We start from the raw sequence: 26951 nt of genomic DNA, 5'->3' as shown, positions 1-26951 counted from the left end.
AAGGAGTGATCAGAACAGCGGGGAAGGACAATCTCCCAAACCAGTGATCACCAAACACCAGGCCCGGGGGCCAGATGCGGCCCTTTGCTTGCTTTTATCTGGCCCTTGGGGCACTATTACATCCAATGATACCCACAATGGGGCAGTGGTGGTGCGTCCATAAAGGGCACAGGAGTGCCGCCCCCTCTCTCCTGTCATCTCTCTCTTACCATAGATAGATTCATGCATTGCATGAATCTATCTATGGTTGCCGCTGCCGTCCTCTATTCAGGTGCCCGGCCCCTATTCGGGCGCCGGGCATCTGAATTACAGTGGCGGGGGTGTTTTTGGAAGTGGCTGATTAGGGCATCCTGATTAGAGCTGTGGGCTCTAATAGGCTTCCAAAAATGGTAAACAGCGGGCGCCATGCTGTGCATTCGCTGTTTACTTAGTGTTGTGTTAGGGAAGCAAATAAGTCACAGTGCCGTGACCCAAGACAGGTAAGTGCCGGGCTGGGGGGGGGGGGGGCACACTGGGGCAGCATTTGATGGAGCACAGTAGCAGAAAAATGATGGGCACAGTAGCGGGAAAATAGATGGCACACTGGCAGCAATTGATGGGGCACAGTAGCAGCAATTGATGGGGCACAGTAGCGGCAATTGATGGGCACACTGGCAGAAATTGATGGTGCACAGTGGCAGCAATTGATGGGCACAGTGGCAACAATTGATGGGCACACTAGCAGCAATTGATGGGCACACTAGCAGCAATTGATGGGCACACTAGCAGCAATTGATGGTGCACACTAGCAGCAATTGATGGGCACACTGGCAGCAATTGATGGGGCACAGTAGCAGCAATTGATGGGGCACAGTAGCGGCAATTGATGGGCACACTGGCAGAAATTGATGGTGCACAGTGACAGCAATTGATGGGCACAGTGGCAGCAATTGATGGGCACAGTGGCAGCAATTGATGGGCACACGGGCAGCAATTGTTGGGCACAGTGGCAGCAATTGATGGTGCACACTAGCAGCAATTGATGGGTACAGTAGCTGCCTTTGATGGCACAGTGGCGGCAATTTATGGGTACAGTGGCTGTGTTTGACAGCACAGTGGCTGTGCTTGATGGGCACTGTGGCTGTGCTTTATGGGCACAGTAGCAGCAATTGATGGGCACACTGGCAGCAATTGATGGTGCACAGTGGCAGCAATTGATGGGCACACTGGCATCAATTGATGGGTACAGTAACTGCCTTTGATGGCACCGTGGCTGTGCTTGATGGGCACCGTGGCTGTGTTTGATGGGCACTGTGGCTTCGCTTTATGGGCACAGTGGCTGCATTTGATGTTTTTTTTCCAGTTTGTTTGCAACCCCCCCCCTCCCCCCAAATTTTGAGCACCAGCCGCCACTGCAATGGGGCATAATCCCTCCCTACTCAATGACACCAACAATAGAGCACAATTCCTCCCAATGACACCAAAGATGGGGCATTGTATTTTTCCACTGACATCAGGACCTTTTCTACTCCCACTGGCCATGGTCCGCCACCCTAGTAAACTGGCCCTTTGTTTAGAAAGTCTGGAGACCCCTGTCCTAAACCAATCTCCCTGTGGCTCTTCCAGTGGCTGCTGACAGCTGGTGGATGGGAGAGGAGGAGAGTCGGCTGTGTTGTGGGGGTGGGGGACTGCCTGCACCATACACCATACAACTGCCCAGGCTCCCCCATTTAACTGATGGGGCCTGGACTACATACAGGAGGGCCTGACTGTGATGTCTGCTTCCATGTAACAGGAATGCTCCTAAGGTACAGGAGACTGCTATCTTCATTGATTTCCTATTCACATATGCTAATGAGGGAGATACGTCGATTCACGAACGTACTTGCGCCCGCGGTTTACGCAAGTCGTACGTCCGGCGTAAAGTTATTCCCCATATATGAGGCGCAACTCATGCAAACGTATGGACCAGGGAACACAGTCGTTCGTATTTTACGTAGTTTACGTAGTACGTGAATAGGGCTGGGCGTAGGTTACGTTCACGTCGTAGGCAGTGATTCGACGTATCCTAGGGAGTAGTTCCGACGTGATTCTGAGCATGCGCACTGGGATGCGTCCACGGGACGGCGCATGCGCCGTTCGTTTTAAGTACTTGTATGGCACTCGGCCCATCATTTGCATGGGGTCACTCCTCATTAGCATGGCTCATGCCCACGTCGACTTACGCCGAGGGAACCCAGCGCAGTATGGGAGGCAAGTGCTTTGAGAATTCGGTGCTTGCCTCTCTGCGCGGCGTGTCGGCGTAGCGTATATCAGATGTGCTACGTCGGCATAAATATGCGCCGATGTATGTGAATCTGGGCCAAAATGTTATAAATGGGGCCGTTACTTGCTTACCAGTATTTAAGAAGTCTGACATAATCCACTGAGTTTGAAAGTTTTGTAAGGATACGGCTTTAATATTAAAGAAGCAACTGAAAAAAAACATAATGTTAAATATCCACATTGAACCATCAATTCTCTATATAAAGCCCCCCGAGGAAGGAAAGCAGCATTTGTACAAGAGAGCGGAAGATGATGGAAATATGAAGAACCTTAGGCCTTAGAAATAATATAAATTACTGGCTTGGTTCCCTTATCTGTTCAATTATTGAGACCTTCATTATTCCATTGCTGTATATATATATATATATATATATATATATATATATATATATATATATATATATATATATATATATATACATGTTTTCCCATGCCGTTATTAATTTATACTCCTCCAGAAAACTTTGGGCTAAACCTTCAAATATGCATAGTTTAATAAGAGTTTAAAATTCCTACTTTATTGAAGAACCTACCTGAGAGCAATCTGCATTTAAAATTGCCGTATGATAATGTAAGAAAAAAATTTGGATTTAATACAGTATTTTTTTTTTTTGCATCAAATAATTTTTAATGCTATAACTGTATCAGACAATTACTGTATTAAACATTTCATTAAATGTGTTAATTTTTTAGCACTATAGCAGCATTAGACAATTACAGTATTAAACATTTATGGGTAGATTCACGTAGAATGGCGTTTCTTTGTGCGGGCGTAACGTATCCTATTTAGGTTACGCCTCCTCAACTTTTACAGGCAAGTGCCATATTCTTAAAAGAAAGTTGTGGCAGCGTATCGTGAATAGGCCGGCGTAAGCCCGCCTAATTCAAATTGTGAAGAGGTGGGCGTGTGTTATGTAAATGAACCCTGACCCGACGTGATTGACGTTTTTCACGAACGGCGCATGCGCCGTCTGTGGAATTTCCCAGTGTGCATTGCTCCAAAGTACGCCGCAAGGACGTCATTGGTTTCGACGTGAACGTAAATGACGTCCAGCCCCATTCACGGACGACTTACGCAAACAACGTAAATTTTTCAAATTTCGTTGTGGGAACGACGGCCATACTTAACATTGGTACGCCGCATATACGCCTCATATAGCAGGGGTAACTTTACGCCGGGAAAAGCCTAACGTAAACGGCGTAACTGTACTGCGTCGGCCGGGCGTACGTTCGTGAATTTGCGTATCTAGCTGATTTACATATTCTAGGCGTAAATCAGCGTACACGCCCCTAGCGGCCAGCGTAAATATGCAGTAAAGATCAAACGGGGTTAGAGACTTACGCCGGTCGGATCTAACAGAAATCTATGCGTAACTGATTCTATGAATCAGGCGCATAGATACGACCGGCCAGACTCAGAGATATGACGGCGTATCTGGAGATACGCCGACGTATCTCTTTTGAAAATCTGGCCCTAAATACATTTCTTACTGTTTAACACTATAACTGTATCAGACAATTACAGTATTAAGCATTTCATTAATTTGTTAATTTTTTTAGCACTATAGCAGCATTAGACAATTACAGTATTAAACATTTAATACATTTGTTACTGTTTAACACTATAACTGTATCAGACAATTACAGTATTAAACATTTCATTAATTTGTAAATTTTCTAGCACTATAGCAGCATTAGACAATTACAGTATTAAACATTTAATACATTTGTTACTTTTTAACACTGGAGCTGTATCAGTTGATTACAGTATTAACCAGTAGGCCGTCAAATGAGGGCGGGACGATAAGCCTCTGCGTTCAGGGAAGACGTCATATGACGTCCTCGAGCTTCCTGAGCCACTAGGAGCCGCCGCATTACTGGGAACCCCGATGTGCGTGCCCGGCACCCGCGATTGCCCAGTAACTGAGCAATGATCGCCACTTTATTCCCTAGGGTGTCTGCTAAAATATATATACATAATGTTTGGGGGTTCTGAGTAATTTTCTAGTAAAAGAATGATGACTTTTACATGAAGGAGAGAAGTGCCGGAATAGGCGCGGTATGGAAGTGGTTAACCACTTGTCAATGGGAGGACGTCATATGACGTCCTCGACTTTGTGCGGTGATATCTGAATGATGGGTGCAACTACAGGCATCATTCAGATATCGCCGTCTTCAGCCGCCAATTTTGTGCATGATGGTCACCAGTCATCTCTATGACCGTCGGAGGCCCGGGCGCGATGTTATGACGTCACGCCCGGTACCCAGAAGTAAACAAAGCCGCAATCACGGCTGACGGCATGTGATCAGTGATTTTTTTCTCCGATTCCATGCTTGTAAGCCTGGAGGAGAGATGTGGGGTCTTATTGACCCCCCCGCATCTCTCCATAAAGAGGACCTGTCACACTGATTCATATTACAAGGGATGTTTACATTCCTTGTAATAGGAATAAAAGTGTTAAAAAAATGTAAAAAAAAGTGTAAAGATAAAAACAATTAAGTAAAATAAAATAAAATTTTGATTTTTACATGAAGGAGAGAAGTGCCGGAATAGGCGCGGTATGGAAGTGGTTAATAACCAAACAACTACTGTTCCGGAACCTTGCCTTGAATTGGCACGTATCCACCAGGGATTGGTTGAAGTATATAATGTATATGTTACTAAGAGGCTCTACGAGTTTCATGAAATATTTTACCATATTTAATGGAAAGTGTAGAGAGAGCCTCATAATAACATATATATTATATACTTCAACCAATCCCCGGTGGATAAGTGCCAATTCAAGGCAAGGTTCCGGAACAGTAGTAAACAACTTGAGCGTAATCTTTCTTGAGACTCTTAGTCGCGTGTTATTGGTTGACATCTCTCAAGTACATAATACTATCATCATGGAGGACTCAAGCTGCCAACGTCTATATAGTGAAAAGTTGTGACCTTTAAAATATCTTTATAGTGTCATTTGATGAATTGAAATGCCTTGTTGCTTATACAGCGAAGAGACATGACTTCTCAGATATCTTTTCAGTAAACAGTCGACGCACTGGTATACAGTATCTCACAAAAGTAAGTACACCCCTCCCCCCCACATTTCTGTAAATATTTCCTTGTATCTTTTCATGTGACAACACTGAAGAAATTACACTATGGGCCAGATTCTCAAAGGCGTTACGACGGCACAACACCATTAGCGCCGTCGTAACACCTCATCTGGCCCCGGGTATCTATGCAACTGATTCTCAGAATCAGTTGCGCATAGGTACCCATTAGATCTGACAAGCGTAAGGCTGTTACGCTGTCAGATCTTAAAAGTATTTTTTTTTCCCGCCGCTAGGTGTCGCATCGTCGCTTTTCCCCGTCGTCTATGCAAATGAGGTAAGTACGGCGATTCCCGAACATACGCGAGGTCGACGCAGCGAATTAACATAGTTTGCGTAGCGTACCCGACGCGTAAGGTTGCCCCTGCTAATTAGCAGGCGCAACCAATGTTAACGATGGCCGTCGTTCCCACGTCGAATTCAATAAAAATTACGTCGTTTGCGTAAGACGTCCGTGAATGGCGCTGGACGCCATTTACGTATACATCTAGGCAAATGACGTCGGGGCGACGTCATTTAGCGCAATGCACGTCGGGTAATTTACCCGACGGAGCATGCGCAGTACGCTCGGCGCGGGAGCGCGCCTAATTTAAATGGTGCCCGCCCCATTTGAATTGGGCGGGCTTGCGACGAGCAATCTAACGCTACACCGCCGCAAGTTTACAGGTAAGTGTTCTGAGAATCAGGATGTAAACCTGTAGACCTGCGGCGGTGTAACGTAGATCTCATATATTACGCTGCCCAGGAGCAGCGCGAATGTATGAGAATCTGGCCCTTTGTATCTACAATGTTGTGTAGTGAGTGTACAGCTTGTATAACGGTGTAAATGTGCTGCCCCCTCAAAATAACTCAACACACAGCCATTAATGTCTAAACCGCTGCCAACAAAAGTGAGTACACCCCTAAGGGAAAATGTCCAAATTGGGCCCAAAGTGTCAATATTTTGTGTGGCCGCCATTATTTTCCAGCACTGCCTTAACCTTCTTGGGCATGGAGGTCACAGGTTGCCACGGGAGTCCTCTTCCCCTCCCCCATGATGACATCACAGAGCTGGTGGATGTTAGAGACCTTGCGCTCCTCCCCCTCCCCCCCACAGATGATCAATAGGGTTTAGGTCTGGAGACATGCTTGGCCAGTCCATCACCTTTACCCTCAGCTTCTTTAGCAAGGCAGTGGTGTTCTTGGAGGTGTGTTTGGGGTCGTTGTCATGTTGGAATACTATCCTGCGGCCCAGTCTCCGAAGGGAGGGGATCATGCTCTGCTTCAGTATGTCACAGTACTGTACATGTTGGCATTCATGGTTCCCTCAATGATCTGTAGCCCCCCAGTGTCGGCAGCACTTATGCAGCCCCAGACCATGACACTCCCACCACCATGCCTGACTGTAGACAAGACACTCTTGTCTTTGTCCTCCTCACCTGGTCAGTGTCCCGTGGTCAGTGTCAGTGGAAGGAATAGTGTCCCACCATTGGAAGCAGTGGAAGGAACAGTGTCCCGTGGTCAGTGTTAGTGGAAGGAATAGTGTCCAATTGTTGGCTTCAGTGGGAAGAATATGATCAGTAACACAGAAACAATCTCCTGCGCTTGGGGGCTTAGTCTATAGGTAAGTGGTGCAGCCAACCCTCTGGATAAAACAATGCCTGCAGTCTTGCTGCCCTCCTCAGAACAATGGGTATCCTTATAACTGAAATATAAAATAGAGAAAAGGAGGGCACACCGACCTTGTGCATTACGAGCGTGTATAACAAAGCTTATCAGTCCCCCTGTCACTGGGCAAGGGCACATCACGTGATGTGTATCGAATATCAGACAGGGGCAGAGTGAATCTCATATTCATCCCAGCACAGCTGTGTGGTCACTGCCAGCTGGTTCATGCTATGGGGACAAACCTTACTGGGGGAGGTTCTTAGGGTTCCTTCAGAAGTCTGTGTTCATTTGAGGTTTCATTGATGGCTGGTTCTCGTTGGGTTCCTTCATGGGTTCAGTGGTGACTGGTTATTTGGGTTCTTGTATGAGGGTTCAGTGGTGGTTAGTTCTCTTTGGGTCCTTCTATGGTTTCAGTGGTGACTGTCTCTCTTTGGGTCCTTCTATGGGTTCAGTGGTTGGTTGTCTTTGGGTTCTTGTATGGGTTCAGTGGTGACTGTCTCTCTTTGGGTTCTTGTATGGGTTCAGTGGTGGTTAGTTCTCTTTGGGTTCTTGTATGGGGGTTCAGTGGTGACTGGCTCTCTTTGGGTCCTTCTATGGGTTCAGTGGTGACTGACTCTCTTTGGGTCCTTCTATGGGTTCAGTGGTTGGTTGTCTTTGAGTTATTGTATGGGGTTCAGTGGTGACTGGCTCTCTTTGGGTTCTTGTATGGGTTCAGTGGTGACTGGCTCTCTTTGGGTTCTTGTATGGGTTCAGTGGTGACTGGCTCTCTTTGGGTTCTTGTATGGGTTCTGTGGTGGTTAGTTCTCTTTGGGTCCTTCTATGGTTTCAGTGGTGACTGTCTCTCTTTGGGTCCTTCTATGGGTTCAGTGGTTGGTTGTCTTTGGGTTCTTGTATGGGTTCAGTGGTGACTGGCTCTCTTTGGGTTCTTGTATGGGTTCAGTGGTGGTTAGTTCTCTTTGGGTTCTTGTATGGGGGTTCAGTGGTGACTGGCTCTCTTTGGGTCCTTCTATGGGTTCAGTGGTGACTGACTCTCTTTGGGTCCTTCTATGGGTTCAGTGGTTGGTTGTCTTTGAGTTATTGTATGGGGTTCAGTGGTGACTGGCTCTCTTTGGGTTCTTGTATGGGTTCAGTGGTGACTGGCTCTCTTTGGGTTCTTGTATGGGTTCAGTGGTGACTGGCTCTCTTTGGGTTCTTGTATGGGTTCTGTGGTGGTTAGTTCTCTTTGGGTCCTTCTATGGTTTCAGTGGTGACTGTCTCTCTTTGGGTCCTTCTATGGGTTCAGTGGTTGGTTGTCTTTGGGTTCTTGTATGGGTTCAGTGGTGACTGGCTCTCTTTGGGTTCTTGTATGGGTTCAGTGGTGGTTAGTTCTCTTTGGGTTCTTGTATGGGGGTTCAGTGGTGACTGGCTCTCTTTGGGTCCTTCTATGGGTTCAGTTGGAGGAATAGCGTCCCATCATTGGTATCAGTGGAAGGGATTGCATCCCTTCATTGGTATTAGTGGGAGGAAAAGCGCCCCATTATTGGTGTCAGTGGGAGGAATAGCGCCCCATCATTGGTGTCAGTGGGAGGAATAGCGTCCCATCATTGGTATTAGTGGAAGGGATTGTGTCCCATCATGAGTGTCAGTGGAAGGAATAGTGTCCCATCATCGGTGTCAGTGGGAGGAATAGCGTCCCATCATTGGTGTCAGTGGAAGGAATAGTGTCCCATCATTGGTATCAGTGGGAGGAATAGCGCCCCATTATCGGTGTCAGTGGGAGGAATAGCGCCCTAAGGACGAGCAAAGGCCAACATTTGTCCTGTAGGGGGCAGTTTGGAGACAACTTGTCTACATGATCAGATTCCATTGGAGGTTTCTTTGGAAGATTTTGTTCTCCTGTACATACCGTGATACAGAAGTCATTTAACTTTCAGGAGGATCCGTCTTCAATAAAGACGCCATAACTATCCACATTTCATATTATATCTCATGATGACAACCAGGGCACACTGGTGTGATACTGACTTTATATTGGTTGGTCGTGTTATTCAGCCCAAATTACAAGCGTATAGAGAGTCGTATATCGTCTTCATGTCTACCTTATGAGGCTCCTACCACGAGGGCATTGAATTTATACCGGACACCGGTGATTCTCAGCCGTCTTTACAACTGTGTTGAGAGCCATATCTTTTCTTTATACTCGCCCTATGAGGCCTCTATTACAATAAAAGGCAGTAGGTGTGATATAGTGATGGGATGATGGACATTCTTTGTACGTTGCCTGAGTTTTGATTGGAAGACTCAGTATGTGTATTTCTTTGATATAATATTAAGGACTGAAATGCTTTCCTTTGAGACATATCTGGGGAAGAATTGAAAACAAGCTTACTCAAGGCATCATTGTGTCTCAGATACAGAGAGTTTCTTGTGATGTATTTTGTTTTATATTTAAAGGAATTGTACACTTTAAACACATTGTACACAAGGTATTAGTGTAGATACAATATATCCCCTCCGCTATTTTCTGGCCCTACCTTGTAATGATGGGCTCACACATTGTGGCTGATCAATACCCTCATGTCCATTTATTACTTCACCTAGCTTGACCCTATAAATCAAAGGGACCGGACAACCAGGGGCATTGCTAGGTGGTAAAAAGACCAGGAGCTTCAGCCCGAAGTCCAAGTACCAGGGGGGGGGGGGGGGTCGTGGCTTTTCTTTGGGCAGTGGGGTTGTGTGACCTGCCTGACCTACACACACTGACAGACCCAGGTATTGTGGCATATGTTGTTTCTTCACAGGAAGTGTCAGTTCTCACACTACAGGCAGAGATCATGCATTACCTTGTGCAGTGCCTTGCCATGCTGCATGCCTCATGTTATACACAAAAAGAAACTGCTGACACCGAAATGTTTTACCAAAATTATTAACCTCACTATAAGCTGTGCGTATAGGCAATATTGTTGGTGTCAGTAGGAGGAATAGTGTCCCATCATTTGTTTCAGTGGGAGGAATAGTGCCCCATCACTGGTTTGAGTGGGAAGAATAGTGCCCCATCACTTGTTTCAGTGGGAGGAATAGTTCCCCATCAATGGTTTCAGTGGAAGGGAATAGCGCCCCATAACTGGTTTGAGTGGGAGGAATAGTGCCCCATCACTTGTTTCAGTGGGAGGAATAGTGCCCCATCACTGGTTTCAGTGGAAGGAATAGTGTCCCATCATTGGTATCAGTGGGAGGAATAGTGTCCCATCATTGGTTTCAGTGGGAGGAATAGTGTCCCATCATTGGTTTCAGTAGAAGGAATAGCGCCCCATCATTGGTTTCAGTGGAAGGAATAGTGCCCCATCAATGGTTTCAGTGGAAGGAATAGTGCCCCATCACTGGTTTCAGTGGAAGGAATAGCGCCCCATCAATGGTTTCAGTGGGAGGAATAGCGCCCCATCATTGGTTTCAGTGGAAGGAATAGCGCCCCATCACTGTTTTCAGTGGAAGGAATAGTGCCCCATCACTGTTTTCAGTGGAAGGAATAGTGCCCCATCACTGTTTTCAGTGGAAGGAATAGTGCCCCATCACTGGTTTCAGTAGAAGGAATTGCGCCCCATCATTGGTTTCAGTGGAAGGAATAGCGCCCCATCACTGGTTTCAGTGGAAGAAATGTTGCTTTATTATTGGTTTAAGACTCCACTTATGATGGGGAGGCCAGATTTTTTATTATATTTGTAAAGACAAAACATTGTAATCCATACCACATAACTGGAGAATCTTGCGATCCAGCTCATCGTAGCTTTCACTTGGCGCGGGTTCAGGTTTGGTTAGTGATTTCTCCGAGGAACCAGTTGACAGGCTGACTTGGGGCCACGGCTGGAGCTTCTGGACAGCCAGCACCCGCTTGCACGCCACCACCATCTGTAAAACAGAAACAACATTGCGGGTTTTAGAAAGGCTTCATGTTGGTGGGGAATTCTCCAGACGCGGCAGACGTTTCTCATGCTCATCTAGGGACCGTGTTACCACGAAGCCTCCAGATGTCTCTGCAGAACCCAATATGAAATGTAGTACAGCCGGAGAAAACCATCTGCCTCGGGTTTTCTAACGCTCCCATTGTCCTATCCTGATACTAGAAGACTATAACAGTTAATAGAGGATTCTATTATCAATGTTATTTAATATATCAAATGTAATTTGTACACAGATCACTCTTGTAATTTGTTTCAATAACAACCTGCACGTATGTAAATCCAAAACCCCCTCAGCATCCCGTTTGGAAGTTCCCCCCTGTGTCCCCGCTGTATTTCCAGAGTAATATGAGCAGGATATTGAATTTGGACTTTATTCTGTATTAGTGTTGAGCGGAATACGCCATATTCGATTTCGCGATATATCACGAATATATAGCCAAATATTCGAGAAATATTCGCTAAAATCGAATATTCGTGATATTTTATCCAAATGAAATTTTTGCGAAATTTCGCTATTGCGAATGCGAAAATAATTGCGAAATTTCGACAAGTGCGGTAGGAGAACTCTGATTGGCTCATGCTGAAATCGAATATTCTTGATATATTATCTAAATTTCGCAAATGCGAAATTGATTGCGGAATTTCGACAACTGTGGTAGGAGAACTCTGATTGGCTCCGATGCAAAAGAAGGGCGGAGAAAGTATTCGCTAATATTCTGAAATCGAATATTCGTGACATTTTATCCAAAAAACAATATTGCGAAATTTCGCTAATGCGGATGTGAAAATGATAGCGAAATTTTAACAACTGTGGTAGGAGAACTCTGATGCAAAAGAAGGGCGGAGAAAATAATCGCGCAATATTCCTATTGCCGAATATTCGCATTGCGAATATTCGGCAATATAAAATGATCGCTTCAGCTACTCGGCCCAGTGTCTCTAATCATACCAGCAATGCTTTTAGACGTCGCTGGAGATCACTAGGATGTGATCTGTTTTAAAAATAAAATTGAAAAAATGCGAATATTCGGAATAGCGAATATTGGCCGCGAAATTCGATATATTCGCGAATACTCGAATATGCCATATTCGAGCCGAATATTCGCAATACGAATATTCGTGAGCAACACTATTCTGTATTGGAAGTCAAATAAATGCACTCTCTGGAGAGCCTGGTGTGTTGCTGCGGGACAATATAATTTATAGTCCTCATACTAACACCTAAATATCAATTATCTAACCGGACTCTGTACTATACGTTTGATATCACTACATTGGTGCCGTGACCCGGATTCGAACCAGGGTTTCTGCGGGACAAAATCATTTATAGTCATTATAATAACACCTACATATCAATTATCTAACCGGACTCTGTACAATATATATGACTTCACTACAGATATGCAAGCACCTCCTCTTTTGACTGTGTATAAAACTTGTATTGCTTTCAATAAAGATTCATTCCTGCTTGACCCTCAACACAGAGCTTCGCCTCGTATTTGGGGGAGAATTATTCGTATGGGTTTTTTGTTCGGCTGATTGGATTGTCCGGTAGCTGCCTTTGTGTTCGGGAATGGAATGTCTTAAACGACTTTAAACCCCTTTCATACTTGGGGTGTCGTTACAACACCTGTGACCAGAAACCGAATTAACATGAGCTCATTAACTAATCCCTTTTGACAGCCTAGATGACTCACAGATATGACCTTTAGGCCAGACTTGCCGTCTTGTAGCTCAGAAGACACAATCAACATTATCACAAATCAACACAGGACTCCTTCACACAATTGCAGGGTTAATTAGCCCAGACTACAATGGCTGAAAGAGAAGCCACACTAGACTCATTTACATTATAACAAACAACGGACAGGTGGCTGGAGGTGACATCAGCACCTCCTAACAGTATGAATCAGTCAGTCTTTCTAATATGGCATATACAGGGTTCCATTTTAAGTAACCCAAGCCATATTCTTAATGTCCATTATTTTCTTACTCACCCTGTGCCAGGGGCGGACAGACAACTCATGGGGTCCCCGGGCAATAGAAGACTATGGGGCCCCTGGGCTTACAGATGGCCACCACGCCAGGAGGCAGTGCAGAGGCGGGGCAGCTAAAATCTCAGGATTTTCACATCAGAAGCATGTTGGTTTCAGACATATCAGGGATAGATGTAAAAAAAAAACATAGATTTTTACATACTGTCCCTGGTTTTACTGAGCCTAGCAACCCTGATGGGGCCCCCTACTGACAGCATGGGTTCCATGGGCCCTCCCGTCAGAGTCAGAATAAACAATCATAATTTTGTATTTTCCATCCATTTCATGATTAATCCCAGTAATAGTGGTCACCCGGCCAAATACAAAGGGTAAATAACCACCCCATCCTAAAAAAGGAAATATTATGGACTTTACTATGTGAGGCTAGCCGCTCGGTTGTTATCCCGGAGGAGCGGGAGGGGACATCCCCCCCCCCCTCCCGCCGCCTCCGCCGCTTATACAGGGCCTCCTGTCCCACCGGGAGACCCGATCTGTGATCCGCCGACTCCAGTGCCTAGAGAGAGACTGAAACGAAGCCGCGAACACCTTCAATCCAGTCTCTTCAGTGTAAACACGGAAGTGACGTCACTTCCGGGTTTCTTGGCTGCCAATGGCGCCGGTTTTAAAAAAAATACACAGTATTCAGAATCACCGTTTTCGGCGATCTGAATACTTTGAAGTGCAAAGGAGGGATTTGGGGTCTTTTAGACCTCCGATCCCTCCATAAAGAGTACCTGTCACCACCTATGGGATGTTTACATTCCTTGTGACAGCAATAAAAGTGATCAACATTTATTTTTATTTTTAAAACACAATTTTATATTATAAAAAAAAATAAAAAAAATTAAAGCGCCCCCCTCCCCGCGAGCTCGCGCAGCAAAGAAAACACATACGGAAGTTGCGCTTGCATATGTAAACGATGATCAAATCACACGTGAGGTATCGTCGTGATCGTCAGAGCGAGAGCAATAATTCTAGCCGTAGACCTGCTCTGTAACTCTAACCTGGTAACCATAAAAAAAATCATCTTTCACATTATACAAAAAAATTGGGCTAACTTTACTTTTTCATTTTTTTAAACCACTTAAGACCCGGACCAATATGCAGGTAAATTACCAGGCCCCTTTTTTGCGATTCGGCACTGCGTTGCTTTAACTGTCAATTGCGCAGATTGTGCGACGTGGCTCCCAAACAAAATTGGCGTCCTTTTTTTCCCACAAATAGAGCTTTCTTTTGGTGGTATTTGATCACCTCTGCGGTTTTTATTTGTTTGCGCTATAAACAAAAATAGAGCGCCAATTTTGAAAAAAAAATGCAATATTTTTTACTTTTTGCTATAATAAATATCCCCCAAAAATATATAAAAAATAATTTTTTTTCCTCAGTTTAGGCCGATACGTATTCTTCTACCTATTTTTGGTAAGAAAAAATCACAATAAGCGTTTATCGATTGGTTTGCGCAATATTTATAATGTTAACAAAATAGGGGATAGTTTTATTGCATTTTTATTAATATATTTATTTTTTTACTACTAATGGCGGCGATCAGCGATTTTTTTCGTGACTGCGACATTATGGCGGACACATCGGACAATTTTGACACATTTTTCACAGCAAAAAGTGCTATAAAAATGCATTGTTTACTGTGAAAATGACAATTGCAGTTTGGGAGTTAACCACTAGGGGGCGCTGAAGGGGTTATGTGTGACCTCATATGTGTTTCTAACTGTAGGGGGGCGGGGCTGAACGTGTGATGTCATTGATCGCCTTTCCCTATATCAGGGAACAGACGATCAATGACAGTGCCACTGTGAAGAACGGGGAAGGTGTGTTTACACACACCTCTCCCCATTCTTCAGCTCCTGTAACCGATCGCGGGACTCTGGCTGCGATCGGGTCTGCGTGTCCCGCGGCCCAGCAGTGCCATTCTGCCGACGTAGATCGGCGTTAGGCGGTCCTTAAGTGATTAAATTAATGAAAGTGTCTTTTCCCCAAAAAGTTGCGTTTAAAACACTGCTGCACAAATACCGTGTGACATAAAATATTGCAACAATTGCCATTTTATTCTCTAGATTCTCTGCTAAAAATATATATATAGGTCCGGATTCACGTAGCACTTACGCCGACGTATCTCGAGATACGCCGCGTAAGTGTCAAGGTGCGCCGTCGTATCTATGCGCCGCGCCCATAGAATTAGATACGCCTGAAAATAGGCTTCCTCCGACCGACGAACTTGCCTACGCCGTGTATCTTGGGCGCATATTTACGCTGGCTGCCTCATTGCAAATATGCAAATGAGGGAGATACGTCGATTCACGAACATAGTTGCACCCGGCGCATAATATACGCGGTTTGCGTACGGCTTAGGTCCGGCGTATAGTTATTCCCCATCTATGAGGCGCAACTCATGCAAAGGTATGGACCAGGGAACTGCCGTCGTATTTTACGTTGTTTACGTAGTAGTACGTGAATGGGGCTGGGCGTAGGTTACGTTCACGCCGTAGGCATTGAGCCGTCGTATCTTAGGGAGTATATTCGACGTGATTTTGAGCATGCGCACGGGGATACGTCCACGGGACGTTCGTTCGGCCCATCATTTGCATGGGGTCACGCTTCATTTAAATGGATCACGCCCACTTTCACCTACTTTGAATTAGGCCGGCTTACGCCTACAATTTTTCGTTACGCCGGCGCAACGTTGGGAGCAAGTGCTTTGTGAATACTGTGCTCGCTGCTCTGCGCAGCGTCGGCGTAGCATATATTCGATACGCTACGCCTGGCATAAAGATGCGCCGAGGTATGTGAATCTGGGCCATAATGTTTAGGGTTTCTAAGAAATTTTCTAGCAAAAAAAAAGGATTTTAACTTGTAAACACCAAATGTCAGAAATAGGCTTAAGTCATGAAAGGGTTAAGTAGTCCAAAACACAAAGGGCAATGGGCCCCCCCAAACCTTGGGCTCCAAGGGACTTCTAGTCATCCAGTCAATGGAGTTCTCACCTCTAAAGCCTTTGAGGCCTATGGTGTGTCAGAAACAAGATCCTCAAATCTTTTCGTGGGCTCTATGCATGATGACCTCCCAGAAACTCCGTCCTATGCATTTCGTCATATAGTGCAGGGTTCGACAAAACCCGGGCGACAGGTCGCAATTGTGACTAGAATTAGTGACCTGGCACCTGGGGCGGCACAGCTGGGGTATCCTTGTGTCTCCGTGCGCCCCCCACCTCCCCCGCCCCCGCGATCGTAACAGAAAGTGAAAAGGAATCTCTGAGTGGAAGGAACTCTCCCTTTTTGGTGGTTGTCATTGGAACAGGGCCTCCTAGCCTAAGCGAGAAAAAAAAATAAAAAATAAAAGAAACCTCTTATATGATTATATCATACATTGCATAAAAGCAGGGCCGTCTTAAAGCGGGGGTTCACCCTTAGAGGGCACTTTTCCCCCTTCGCTTCCTGCTCGTTATTACTAGGGGAAACGGCTATTTATTTTAAAATAGGTGCAGTACTTACCCGTTTACGAGACGCATCCTCTCCGTCGCTTCCGGGTATGGGCTTCGGGAATGGGCGTTCCTTCTTGATTGACAGGTTTCCGAGAGGCTTCCGACGGTCGCATCCATCGCGTCACGATTTTCCGAAAGAAGCCGAACGTCGGTGCGCAGGCGCAGTATAGAGCCGCACCGACGTTCGGCTTCTTTCGGCTACGAGTGACGCGATGGATGCGACCGTCGGAAGCCTCTCGGAAGAATGTCAATCAAGAAGGAACGCCCGCTCCCGAAGACCCATACCCGGAAGCGACGGAAGAAGATGCAGCTCGAAAACGGGTAAGTACTGCACCTATTTTAATACAAATAGCCGATTCCCCTAGACCGAACGAGCAGGAATCTAGGGGAAGAAAAAAAAAATTTTAGAAATGGGTGAACTCCCGCTTTAATAGCATCATGGGCCCCTGGGCAAAGTAATGCACTGGGGCCCCTACCAGCTTGCCCCGAATTAAACATATTCATTAGTACTTTCAATAAAATAGATTTTGACAAAAGGAAAACATTCTATAAATTAAAGACTAGTCAACACAAAGGGCACAGTACAGAGGGGGGGGGGGGGGGGGTAGGAGGGCACAATACTGGGATTAGGAGGGCACAATACTGGGATTGGGAGGGCACAATACTGGGATTAGGAGGCCACAGAACTGGGATTAGGAGGGCACAATACTGGAAAAAGGAGGGCACAGTACTGAGATCAGGAGTGCACAATACTGGGATCAGAAAAGGGCACAATACTGGGATTAGGAGGGCACAATACTGGGATCAGGAGGGCACAATACTGGGATTAGTAGGGCACAATACTGAGATCAAGAGGGCACAATCCTGGGATTAGGAGGGCACAATACTGGAATCAGGAGGGCACAGTAGTGGGATCAGGAGGGCACAATACTGAGATCAGGAGGGCACAGTACTGGGATCAGGAGGGCACAATACTGGGATTAGGGGGGCACAATACTGGGATCGGGAGGGCACAGTACTGGGATCGGGAGGGCACAATACTGGGATCAGGAGGGCACAATACTGGGATCAGGAGGGCACAATACTGGGATCAGGAGGGCACAATACTGGGATCAGGAGGGCACAGTACTGGGATTAGGATGGCACAGTACTGGGCTGGAATCAGGAGGGCACAATACTGAGATCAGGAGGGCACAATACTGGGATCAGGAGGGCACAATACTGGGATCAGGAGGGCACAATACTGGGATCAGGAGGGCACAGTACTGGGATTAGGAGGGCACAGTACTGGGATTAGGAGAGCACAGTACTGGGATCAGGAGGGCACAATACTGAAATCAGGAGGGCACAATACTGGGATCGGGAGGGCACAGTATAGATTTTGGGAAGCTTTCCCGGAACACGACCATACTGGGACAGTTTCGTAAAAAGCATGACTGTCGCAGCAAATCCGGGACAGTTGTCAAGTATGATGTAATGCAAGATTATTGTGGGGGCCCCCCATGTACCTGGGGCCCCTGGGCAGTGCCCAGTAGTGCCCTTGCATTAAGATGGCCCTGCATAAAAGTAATAACTTGTATAAATCCGCCCTCCAAACTTATAAAAAATCCCAGAAAATGCAGATTTGAAGACATCACCATAAATGCTTTTTCCTCATTGTTTCCATTGGCAAAATCATTATCAGCGCGAATCCCTTCTACCTTCCGTATAATAAATATAAGCCCTCTAAGATAAAACGCATCCCTCCGGGATGAGCCGATGGGGGGATGGGGGTTCCCGAATCAGAACGTTGGAATAATAATGAGATTCGAGCGCGCCCTCCTGTTCCCTCGTTTGATTAACCTGTCAATCCGCTTCGCAGCATTGAAAATAATTAACTCTTATCTTGTGAAATGGTAATTTTTTTGTCCTGCGTTTTTATTTTTTTCACAGATTTAAGACATTTTACGCGTTCGGCTATTAGTCACGATCGGGTTGCTGTCTCGGGGCTCTCGGCTGACACCGTGTTTGTTAATCTTCCTCCTGAGGAAGAGGCCCGGCTGCTCTTCAGTGTGAGGAACGTATGTACTAAATAAATCTTATTCCTTCGCTTCCTCACACACCTGCACCCCCGTCATTAATCCTCACTTCTTCTTCCAGGAACCCGCGCTGCTCATTGAAATGTTATTCAGCAGCCACAGAAACTGTATTATCTCTATTTTTAGGTTCCGCGCCTCCGATTCCTTCTCTGCATTTTCTTTTTTTAATGGAATATTTTGAAAATATAGCTGAGACCAAGCTGCGTCCCATGGGGGAGATTCCCCTTAAATTCCTCTTCCTGTCACCGGTCTCCCGTGTCTCCTACTTCCTCTCCATTCTATAATAGAAGAGGTATTATACGCCCCTCTCCGGCCTCCTATGTCTCCTACCTCCTCTCCATTCTATAATAGAAGAGGTATTATACTCTTCTCTTTGGTGTCCTGAGTCTCCTACCTCCTCTCCATTCTCTGTAATAGAAGAGGTATTATACGCCCCTCTCTGGCCTCGTATGTCTCCTACCTCCTCTCCATTCTATAATAGAAGAGGTATTATGCTCTTCTCTTTGGTGTCCTGAGTCTTCTACCTCCTCTCCATTCTATAATAGAAGAGGTATTATACTCTTCTCTTTGGTGTCCTGAGTCTTCTACCTCCTCTCCATTCTCTGTAATAGAAGAGGTATTATACGCCCCTCTCCGGCCTCCCGTGTCTCCTACCTCCTCTCCATTTCCTGTAATAGAAGAGGTATTATACGCCCCTCTCCGGCCTCCCGTGTCTCCTACCTCCTCTCCATTCTATAATAGAAGAGGTATTATACGCCCCTCTCCGGCCTCCCATGTCTCCTACCTCCTCTCCATTCTATAATAGAAGAGGTATTATACTCTTCTCTTTGGTGTCCTGAGTCTTCTACCTCCTCTCCATTCTCTGTAATAGAAGAGGTATTATACTCTTCTCTTTGGTGTCCTGAGTCTTCTACCTCCCCTCCATTCTCTGTAATAGAAGAGGTATTATACACCCCTCTCCGGCCTCCCATGTCTCCTACCTCCTCTCCATTCTATAATAGAAGAAGTATTATATGCCCCTCTCCGGCCTCCCATGTCTCCTACCTCCTCTCCATTCTATAATAGAAGAAGTATTATACGCCCCTCTCCGGCCTCCCATGTCTCCTACCTCATCTCCATTCCCTGTAATAGAAGAAGTATTATACGCCCCTCTCCGGCCTCCCATGTCTCCTACCTCCTATCCATTCTCTGTAATAGAAGAGGTATTATACTCTTCTCTTTGGTGTCCTGAGTCTTCTACCTCCTCTCCATTCTCTGTAATAGAAGAAGTATTATACGCCCCTCTCCAGTCTCCCGTGTCTCCTACCCCCTCTCCATTCCCTGTAATAGAAGAGGTATTATACGCCCCTCTCCAGCCTCCCGTGTCTCCTACCCCCTCTCCATTCCCTGTAATAGAAGAGGTATTATACTCTTCTCTTTGGTGTCCTGAGTCTTCTACCTCCTCTCCATTCTCTGTAATAGAAGAAGCAATAGGAGATTATGGGGCCCCCAGGCAATAGATTATGGGGCCACACACACACACATACAGTATGCCACCCACAACACCTAAGTCCTGAAGAAGGTCTTTGTTTGTTGGGCCTCCAAAATGCATTAACTATTTAATGTTATCCTGTTGTGAACTAATATCATTATTGAAAGGTTTTGAACCATCTTCCCTTTTGTTTGGCGCTCTTATTATATTGTATAATATATGTTTCCTTCCCCCGGCCCCTACACTATTGCTGTGCCCTACATTGATGTTGGTAACAGAGGATGGAGTGGGGTGGGAGATACAAGCAATCTGACAGTCCCGCATGCTCCACCTATAACTAAAACACAACCTTTGGGCGAGCTGGCATTTTAAAATTGAACATTATAAGGGGCACAGCTTGATTCCCGTACTTGGTATTCTGGATGAGCTCCTCTGTCGGAGTCGAGCTGCACAGAACAAACAGAAAATGAAGAACTTTTGTAGGACGCTTGTGTCGCTGAAATGTAATTTGCTTTGCATTGACCGGCATTATTAGATTTCAATAAAGTAATAAAAGAAAGATTACATTTTGATTAACAAATTAATTATGTCTACGTAATTCTCCAGTGAGAGTCAACACTTTATTTTTGCAATAACAATTCGTTATTTTCCATCTCCCAGTAAACACACAAGGACTGGGGGTGACGTGGACTTTAGCGGCCAAGGCAGCCCCTTTATTCAACCACAAAACAGTTTAAAGTAACAATATAAGATACTGATAAACAACATCGGGACTGTCGGGTTCAAAGAAGGTTTCTTTGATGACCTCTAGTCAAAAGGCTTGACTAAGATCCACCCAGCAGCATCCCACCGGCTCGAGGACACCTCCAAAATTCACCATTTCTGTAAGGGACATTCTTCTCACTGATCACCAATGTAAGGGACATTCTTCTCACTGATCACCAATGTAAGGAACATTCTTCCCACTGATCACCAATGTAAGGGACATTCTTCTCACTGATCACCAATGTAAGGGACATTCTTCTCACTGATCACCAATGTAAGGAAAATTCTTCTCACTGATCACCAATGTAAGGAACATTCTTCTCACTGATCACCAATGTAAGGAACATTCTTCTCACTGATCACCAATGTAAGGAACATTCTTCCCACTGATCACCAATGTAAGGGACATTCTTCTCACTGATCACCAATGTAAGGAACATTCTTCTCACTGATCACCAATGTAAGGGACATTCTTCTCACTGATCACCAATGTAAGGAACATTCTTCCCACTGATCACCAATGTAAGGGACATTCTTCTCACTGATCACCAATGTAAGGAACATTCTTCCCACTGATCACCAATGTAAGGGACATTCTTCTCACTGATCACCAATGTAAGGAGCATTCTTCCCACTGATCACCAATGTAAGGGACATTCTTCCCACTGATCACCAATGTAAGGGACATTCTTCCCACTGATCACCAATGTAAGGGACATTCTTCCCACTGATCACCAATGTAAGGAGCATTCTTCTCACTGATCACCAATGTAAGGAACATTCTTCTCACTGATCACCAATGTAAGGGACATTCTTCTCACTGATCACCAATGTAAGGAACATTCTTCTCACTGATCACCAGTGTAAGGGACATTCTTCCCACTGATCACCAATGTAAGGGACATTCTTCCCACTGATCACCAATGTAAGGGACATTCTTCTCACTGATCACCAATGTAAGGAACATTCTTCCCACTGATCACCAATGTAAGGAACATTCTCCTCACTGATCACCAATGTAAGGGACATTCTTCTCACTGATCACCAATGTAAGGGACATTCTTCCCACTGATCACCAATGTAAGGGACATTCTTCTCACTGATCACCAATGTAAGGGACATTCTTCCCACTGATCACCAATGTAAGGAACATTCTTCTCACTGATCACCAATGTAACGGACATTCTTCTCACTGATCACCAATGTAAGGGACATTCTTCCCACTGATCACCAATGTAAGGGACATTCTTCTCACTGATCACCAATGTAAGGGACATTCTTCTCACTGATCACCAATGTAAGTAACATTCTTCTCACTGATCACCAATGTAAGGGACATTCTTCCCACTGATCACCAATGTAAGTAACATTCTTCTCACTGATCACCAATGTAAGAGACATTCTTCTCACTGAATATATCTGTGATCAATCAGGTCTGCTGGTGGAAATGTATTGATGGCACAGTTGGCACACATTACCCCACGTCTGTCTCCCTTCATTATCACCATTTCACTTACATGTTTCTCCAGTGTGTGAAGATTGTGCTCATCAGAATCACTTAGTGTGCTGCAATGCATCTGAAAAACAAACACAAGTTTAGATGAACAAATGGACGGCAACAATATACATAACAAAATCTTCATAATCAGCGGCCTAGGGAAAGCTATGGTGGCCGTGCTGTGATTAATCCCCCCCCCCCAAAAGGTGTGGCAACCCCTCATAATGGGCACAGCGGGTGTACAGACCCGGGAACTCAGCACAGGGATGGTGGGAACCCCTCATAATGGGCACAGCGGGTGTACAGACCCGGGAACTCAGCACAGGGATGGTGGGAACCCCTCATAATGGGCACAGCGGGTGTACAGACCCGGGAACTCAGCACAGGGATGGTGGGAACCCCTCATAATGGGCACAGCGGGTGTACAGACCCGGGAACTCAGCACAGGGATGGTGGGAACCCCTCATAATGGGCACAGCGGGTGTACAGACCCGGAACTCAGCACATGATTTGGGGGAACCCCTCATAATGGGCACAGCGGGTGTACAGACCCGGAACTCAGCACAGGGATGGTGAGAACCCCTCATAATGGGCACAGCGGGTGATACAGACCCAGGAACTCAGCACAGAGATGGTGGGAACCCCTCATAATGGGCATCACAGTTGTAGAGATCCGTTTCAACCGATGGGGGATCAAAGAACACTTTCACAAGGGTTAAAAAAAATTCCCAGAAAAAAAAAGATTCTTCTCCCCACTGGAATAAAAAAAAACTAAAATTCAAGAGGGCAGCTAAACCGCATCGTACCAAATAAACAGAAAGCGCGTCCGATCCTAGGAGGCGTTCCCCCCCGCTCGATCGTTTCATTGTGGAAATTCATTAGGTGAGATTAATCAAACTTTGCGAAAGGAGCGAATGTGACCACCAGCCGGGCCCAGGGCAGCCATCAGGACGCCATCTTCCGCCCGCTAATGTTGCGGGTGAATTAGTCGCTCCGTCTCCTGGCTCCCGGCCGGGCAATTCCGTATTATTATAACGCAATAATAAGCGTGAATAAATCACGCGCGTCGCTCTCGGCTTAATGTTCTGTTTGTTTTCTCTGCGATAAACGGCTCATTAGGGGAAGTGATCGGCGCTTTTCTGGGGCTCTTAGGAAGCGTCGATCATTTAAAATGTATCTCTTCCTGCGCTTAGTTATCAGCGAGAATATTCTGTGATTACAGTACTTGGCGGAGTATTCCGGGGTAAGGCGCTTCCATGACGCCACCAAGCAAGCCCAGCACTGCTCCTTCCCTGGCAGCTGCAGCAAGAAATCTCCCTAAGAAAGCCCAGCACTGCACCTTCCCTGACAGCTGCAGCAAGTAACCTCCCTAAGAAAGCCCAGCACTGCTCCTTCCCTGGCAGCTGCAGCAAGTAACCTCTCTAAGAAAGCCCAGCACTGCACCCTCACTGGCAGCTGCAGCAAGTAACCTCCCTAAGAAAGCCCAGCACTGCTCCTTCCCTGGCAGCTGCAGCAAGAAATCTCCCTAAGAAAGCCCAGCACTGCTCCTTCCCTGGCAGCTGCAGCAAGTAACCTCCTAAGAAAGCCCAGCACTGCTCCTTCCCTGGCAGCTGCAGCAAGAAATCTCCCTAAGAAAGCCCAGCACTGCTCCTTCCCTGGCAGCTGCAGCAAGTAACCTCCCTAAGAAAGCCCAGCACTGTACAATCCCTGGCAGCTGCAGCAAGAAATCTCCCTAGAAAAGCCTAGCACTGTACATTCCCTGGCAGCTACAGCAAGGAATCTCCCTAGGAAAGGCCAGCACTGTACAATCTCTGGCAGCTGCAGCAAGAAATCTCCCTAGGAAAGGCCAGCACTGCTCCTTCCCTGGCAGCTGCAGCAACTAACCTCCCTAAGAAAGCCCAGCACTGCACCCTCACTGGCAGCTGCAACAAGTAATTTCCCTAAGAAATCCCAGCAATGCTCCTTCCCTGGCAGCTGCAGCAAGTAATTTCGCTAAGAAAGCCCAGCACTTCACCTTCCCTGGGTGGTCGGAGCTAGGGTTATTTTATTTATTTATTTCATTTTTATAATTTTTTTATTATTATTCTTTATATTATTTATTTATTTATTTCATTTTTATTATTTTTTATTAATATTATTATTTATATTATTTATTTATTTTATTTTTACTATTTTTTATTATTATTTATATTATTTATTTATTTATTCATTATTATTATTTATATTATTTATTTAATTTTTATTATTTTTTATTATTATTATTTATATTATTTATTTATTTCATTTTTACTATTTTTTATTATTATTAATTCATGATTATTATTTGTATTTTAATTATTACATTCGAGCAGGAAAACACTCAAAAACGCACAACAGGACACGCAAAAAAATAAATAAAAATGCTCAAATCAAGCGTTATTTAATTAAAAACGCATCAATCTGGCCGATTCGAGCTCCAAAAAAAAAAAGAAGCTCCAGAACTTTTTTTAGAGATCCAGCAGGCGTTTGGCTTCAGGGCTACTTGTAGTGGAGAGGTGAACCTTCTCCATAGGGACTCATTTAATTCTCCTACAGCGTTTTGGAGCTTCAAGCTAAAGGTGGGGGGGGGGGGGTCAGACAAAAAAAAACGGGGGGGGGGCGATCATTGGGCCCCTTACAGGTGTAATGCCTGTACCCCCCTGACGGCGGCCCTGACGGCACACACTAAACTGTCCATACCAAAGAACCCCGTTGGATGCGATTGTCCTCCAGGCCAAAATCCCCACGCCAGCCTAGAGGGGGCGCCCTTCATAGAGGAACATGGGGGTGAGGTCTGATTGGGTTCCCCCGCTGTGCGCCCTTGCTTATTATCACTATTAATAAAAAAATAGATAAATACGCTTCTGACATTTCCTGGGATTGAGACGGATGTAATAAATGATTCATTATTTCAGAGGGCGGAATGACAAAAGACAAAATGAGGAGGAGGAGGAGGAGGAAGAGGAGGAGGAAGATAATTAAAGTCATCATTAAAAGGATTATAGATTGATGAGAACCGGCTCCGAGCGACTGATCCCGGCTCTAAGTCCAAATTAATTAATGTGATCAAACCGCTGGATAGAGGAGCGCCGCGACCGCCAACGTGACATGTTATAATGGGGTGGCGAGTATCTCAGCTCCTTTCTGTGTTCATGGCACGGCGACCTCTGCCGGTTATCTCAGCTCCAAGGTAGAAAGTTTGGGGTTTCGACAATGGCCTCAGCAGCTGCAATATTCAACTCTCCTCCAGCGATGTCCCCCTGCAATAATCTCTTTTTGCCACAAGGAGTCCTCAGCCTTCTCTGTAGAATGATGTCCTTCATCAGTCTAGGACATACTGCGAGTGGACCCGCCCGTTAGGGGTATCACCACACCCTGCAGTAATCACCTTTCACCACAAGATGTCGTCAGACTGAGGACATACTGAGAGTGCACAGTATGACGTACCCGCCCCTGAGGGGGTGTCACTCAACCCCGCAGTAATTCCATTTCACCACTAGATGTCCTCAGCCTTCTCTGTAGAATGATGTCCTTCATCAGTCTGAGGACATACTGCAAGTGCACGGTGTCATGGACCCGCCCCTGAGGGGGGTATCACTACATCCTGCAGTAATCCCTTTTTCACCACAAGATGTCGTCAGACTGAGGACATACTGACAGTGCACGGTATCACGTACCCGCCCCTGAAGGGGTGTCACTCAACACCGCAGTAATCCCATTTCACCACAAGATGTCCTCAGCCTTCTCTATAGAATGATGTCCTTCATCAGTCTGAGGGCATACTGCGAGTGGACCCGCCCCTGAGGGGGGTATCACCACACCCTGCAGTAATCACCTTTCACCACAAGATGTCGTCAGACTGAGGACATACTGAGAGTGCACAGTATCACTTACCCGCCCCTGAGGGGGGTGTCACTAAACCCCGCAGTAATTCCATTTCACCACAAGGTGTCCTCAGCCTTCTCTGTAGAATGATGTCCTTCATCAGTCTGAGGACATACTGCAAGTGCACGGTGTCATGGACCCGCCCCTGAGGGGGGTATCACTACATCCTGCAGTAATCCCTTTTTCACCACAAGATGTCTTCAGACTGAGGACATACTGAGAGTGCACAGTATGACGTACCCGCCCCTGAGGGGGTGTCACTCAACCCCGCAGTAATTCCATTTCACCACTAGATGTCCTCAGCCTTCTCTATAGAATGATGTCCTTCATCAGTCTGAGGACATACTGAGAGTGCACGGTATCACGTACCCGCCCCTGAGGGGGTGTCACTAAACCCCGCAGTAATTCCATTTCACCACAAGATGTCCTTAGCCTTCTCTATAGAATGATGTCCTTCATCAGTCCTGAGGACATACTGACAGTGCACGGTATCACGTACCCGCCCCTGAGGGGGGTATCACTACATCCTGAAGTAATCCCTTTTTCACCACAAGATGTCTTCAGACTGAGGACATACTGAGAGTGCACAGTATCACGTACCCGCCCCTGAGGGGGTGTCACTAAACCCCACAGTAATTCCATTTCACCACAAGGTGTCCTCAGCCTTCTCTGTAGAATGAAGTCCTTCATCAGTCTGAGGACATACTGCGAGTGCACGG

At 45.9% G+C, this 26951-nt stretch overlaps 1 protein-coding gene and 1 non-coding gene across 2 annotated transcripts in view; one reads left to right on the top strand and one right to left on the bottom strand.

Annotated features, from left to right (window-relative positions):
- Positions 1-26951, bottom strand: part of PDE2A (phosphodiesterase 2A) — a 394708-nt gene that overhangs the window by 119778 nt on the left and 247979 nt on the right. The window contains exon 7 of the mRNA XM_040339780.1: positions 10773-10932. Coding sequence (XP_040195714.1) covers positions 10773-10932 — 160 coding nt within the window. The remainder of the gene's footprint in view (positions 1-10772; positions 10933-26951) is intronic.
- Positions 7159-7289, top strand: LOC120929804. The gene has a single exon (XR_005747502.1). It is a non-coding gene; the product is annotated as a small nucleolar RNA SNORA48 (small nucleolar RNA).

This window comes from Rana temporaria, chromosome 2, assembly GCF_905171775.1.
Source record: "Rana temporaria chromosome 2, aRanTem1.1, whole genome shotgun sequence".
Lineage (NCBI taxonomy): Eukaryota > Metazoa > Chordata > Amphibia > Anura > Ranidae > Rana > Rana temporaria.
This window is presented reverse-complemented; position numbering and strand designations above follow the sequence as displayed.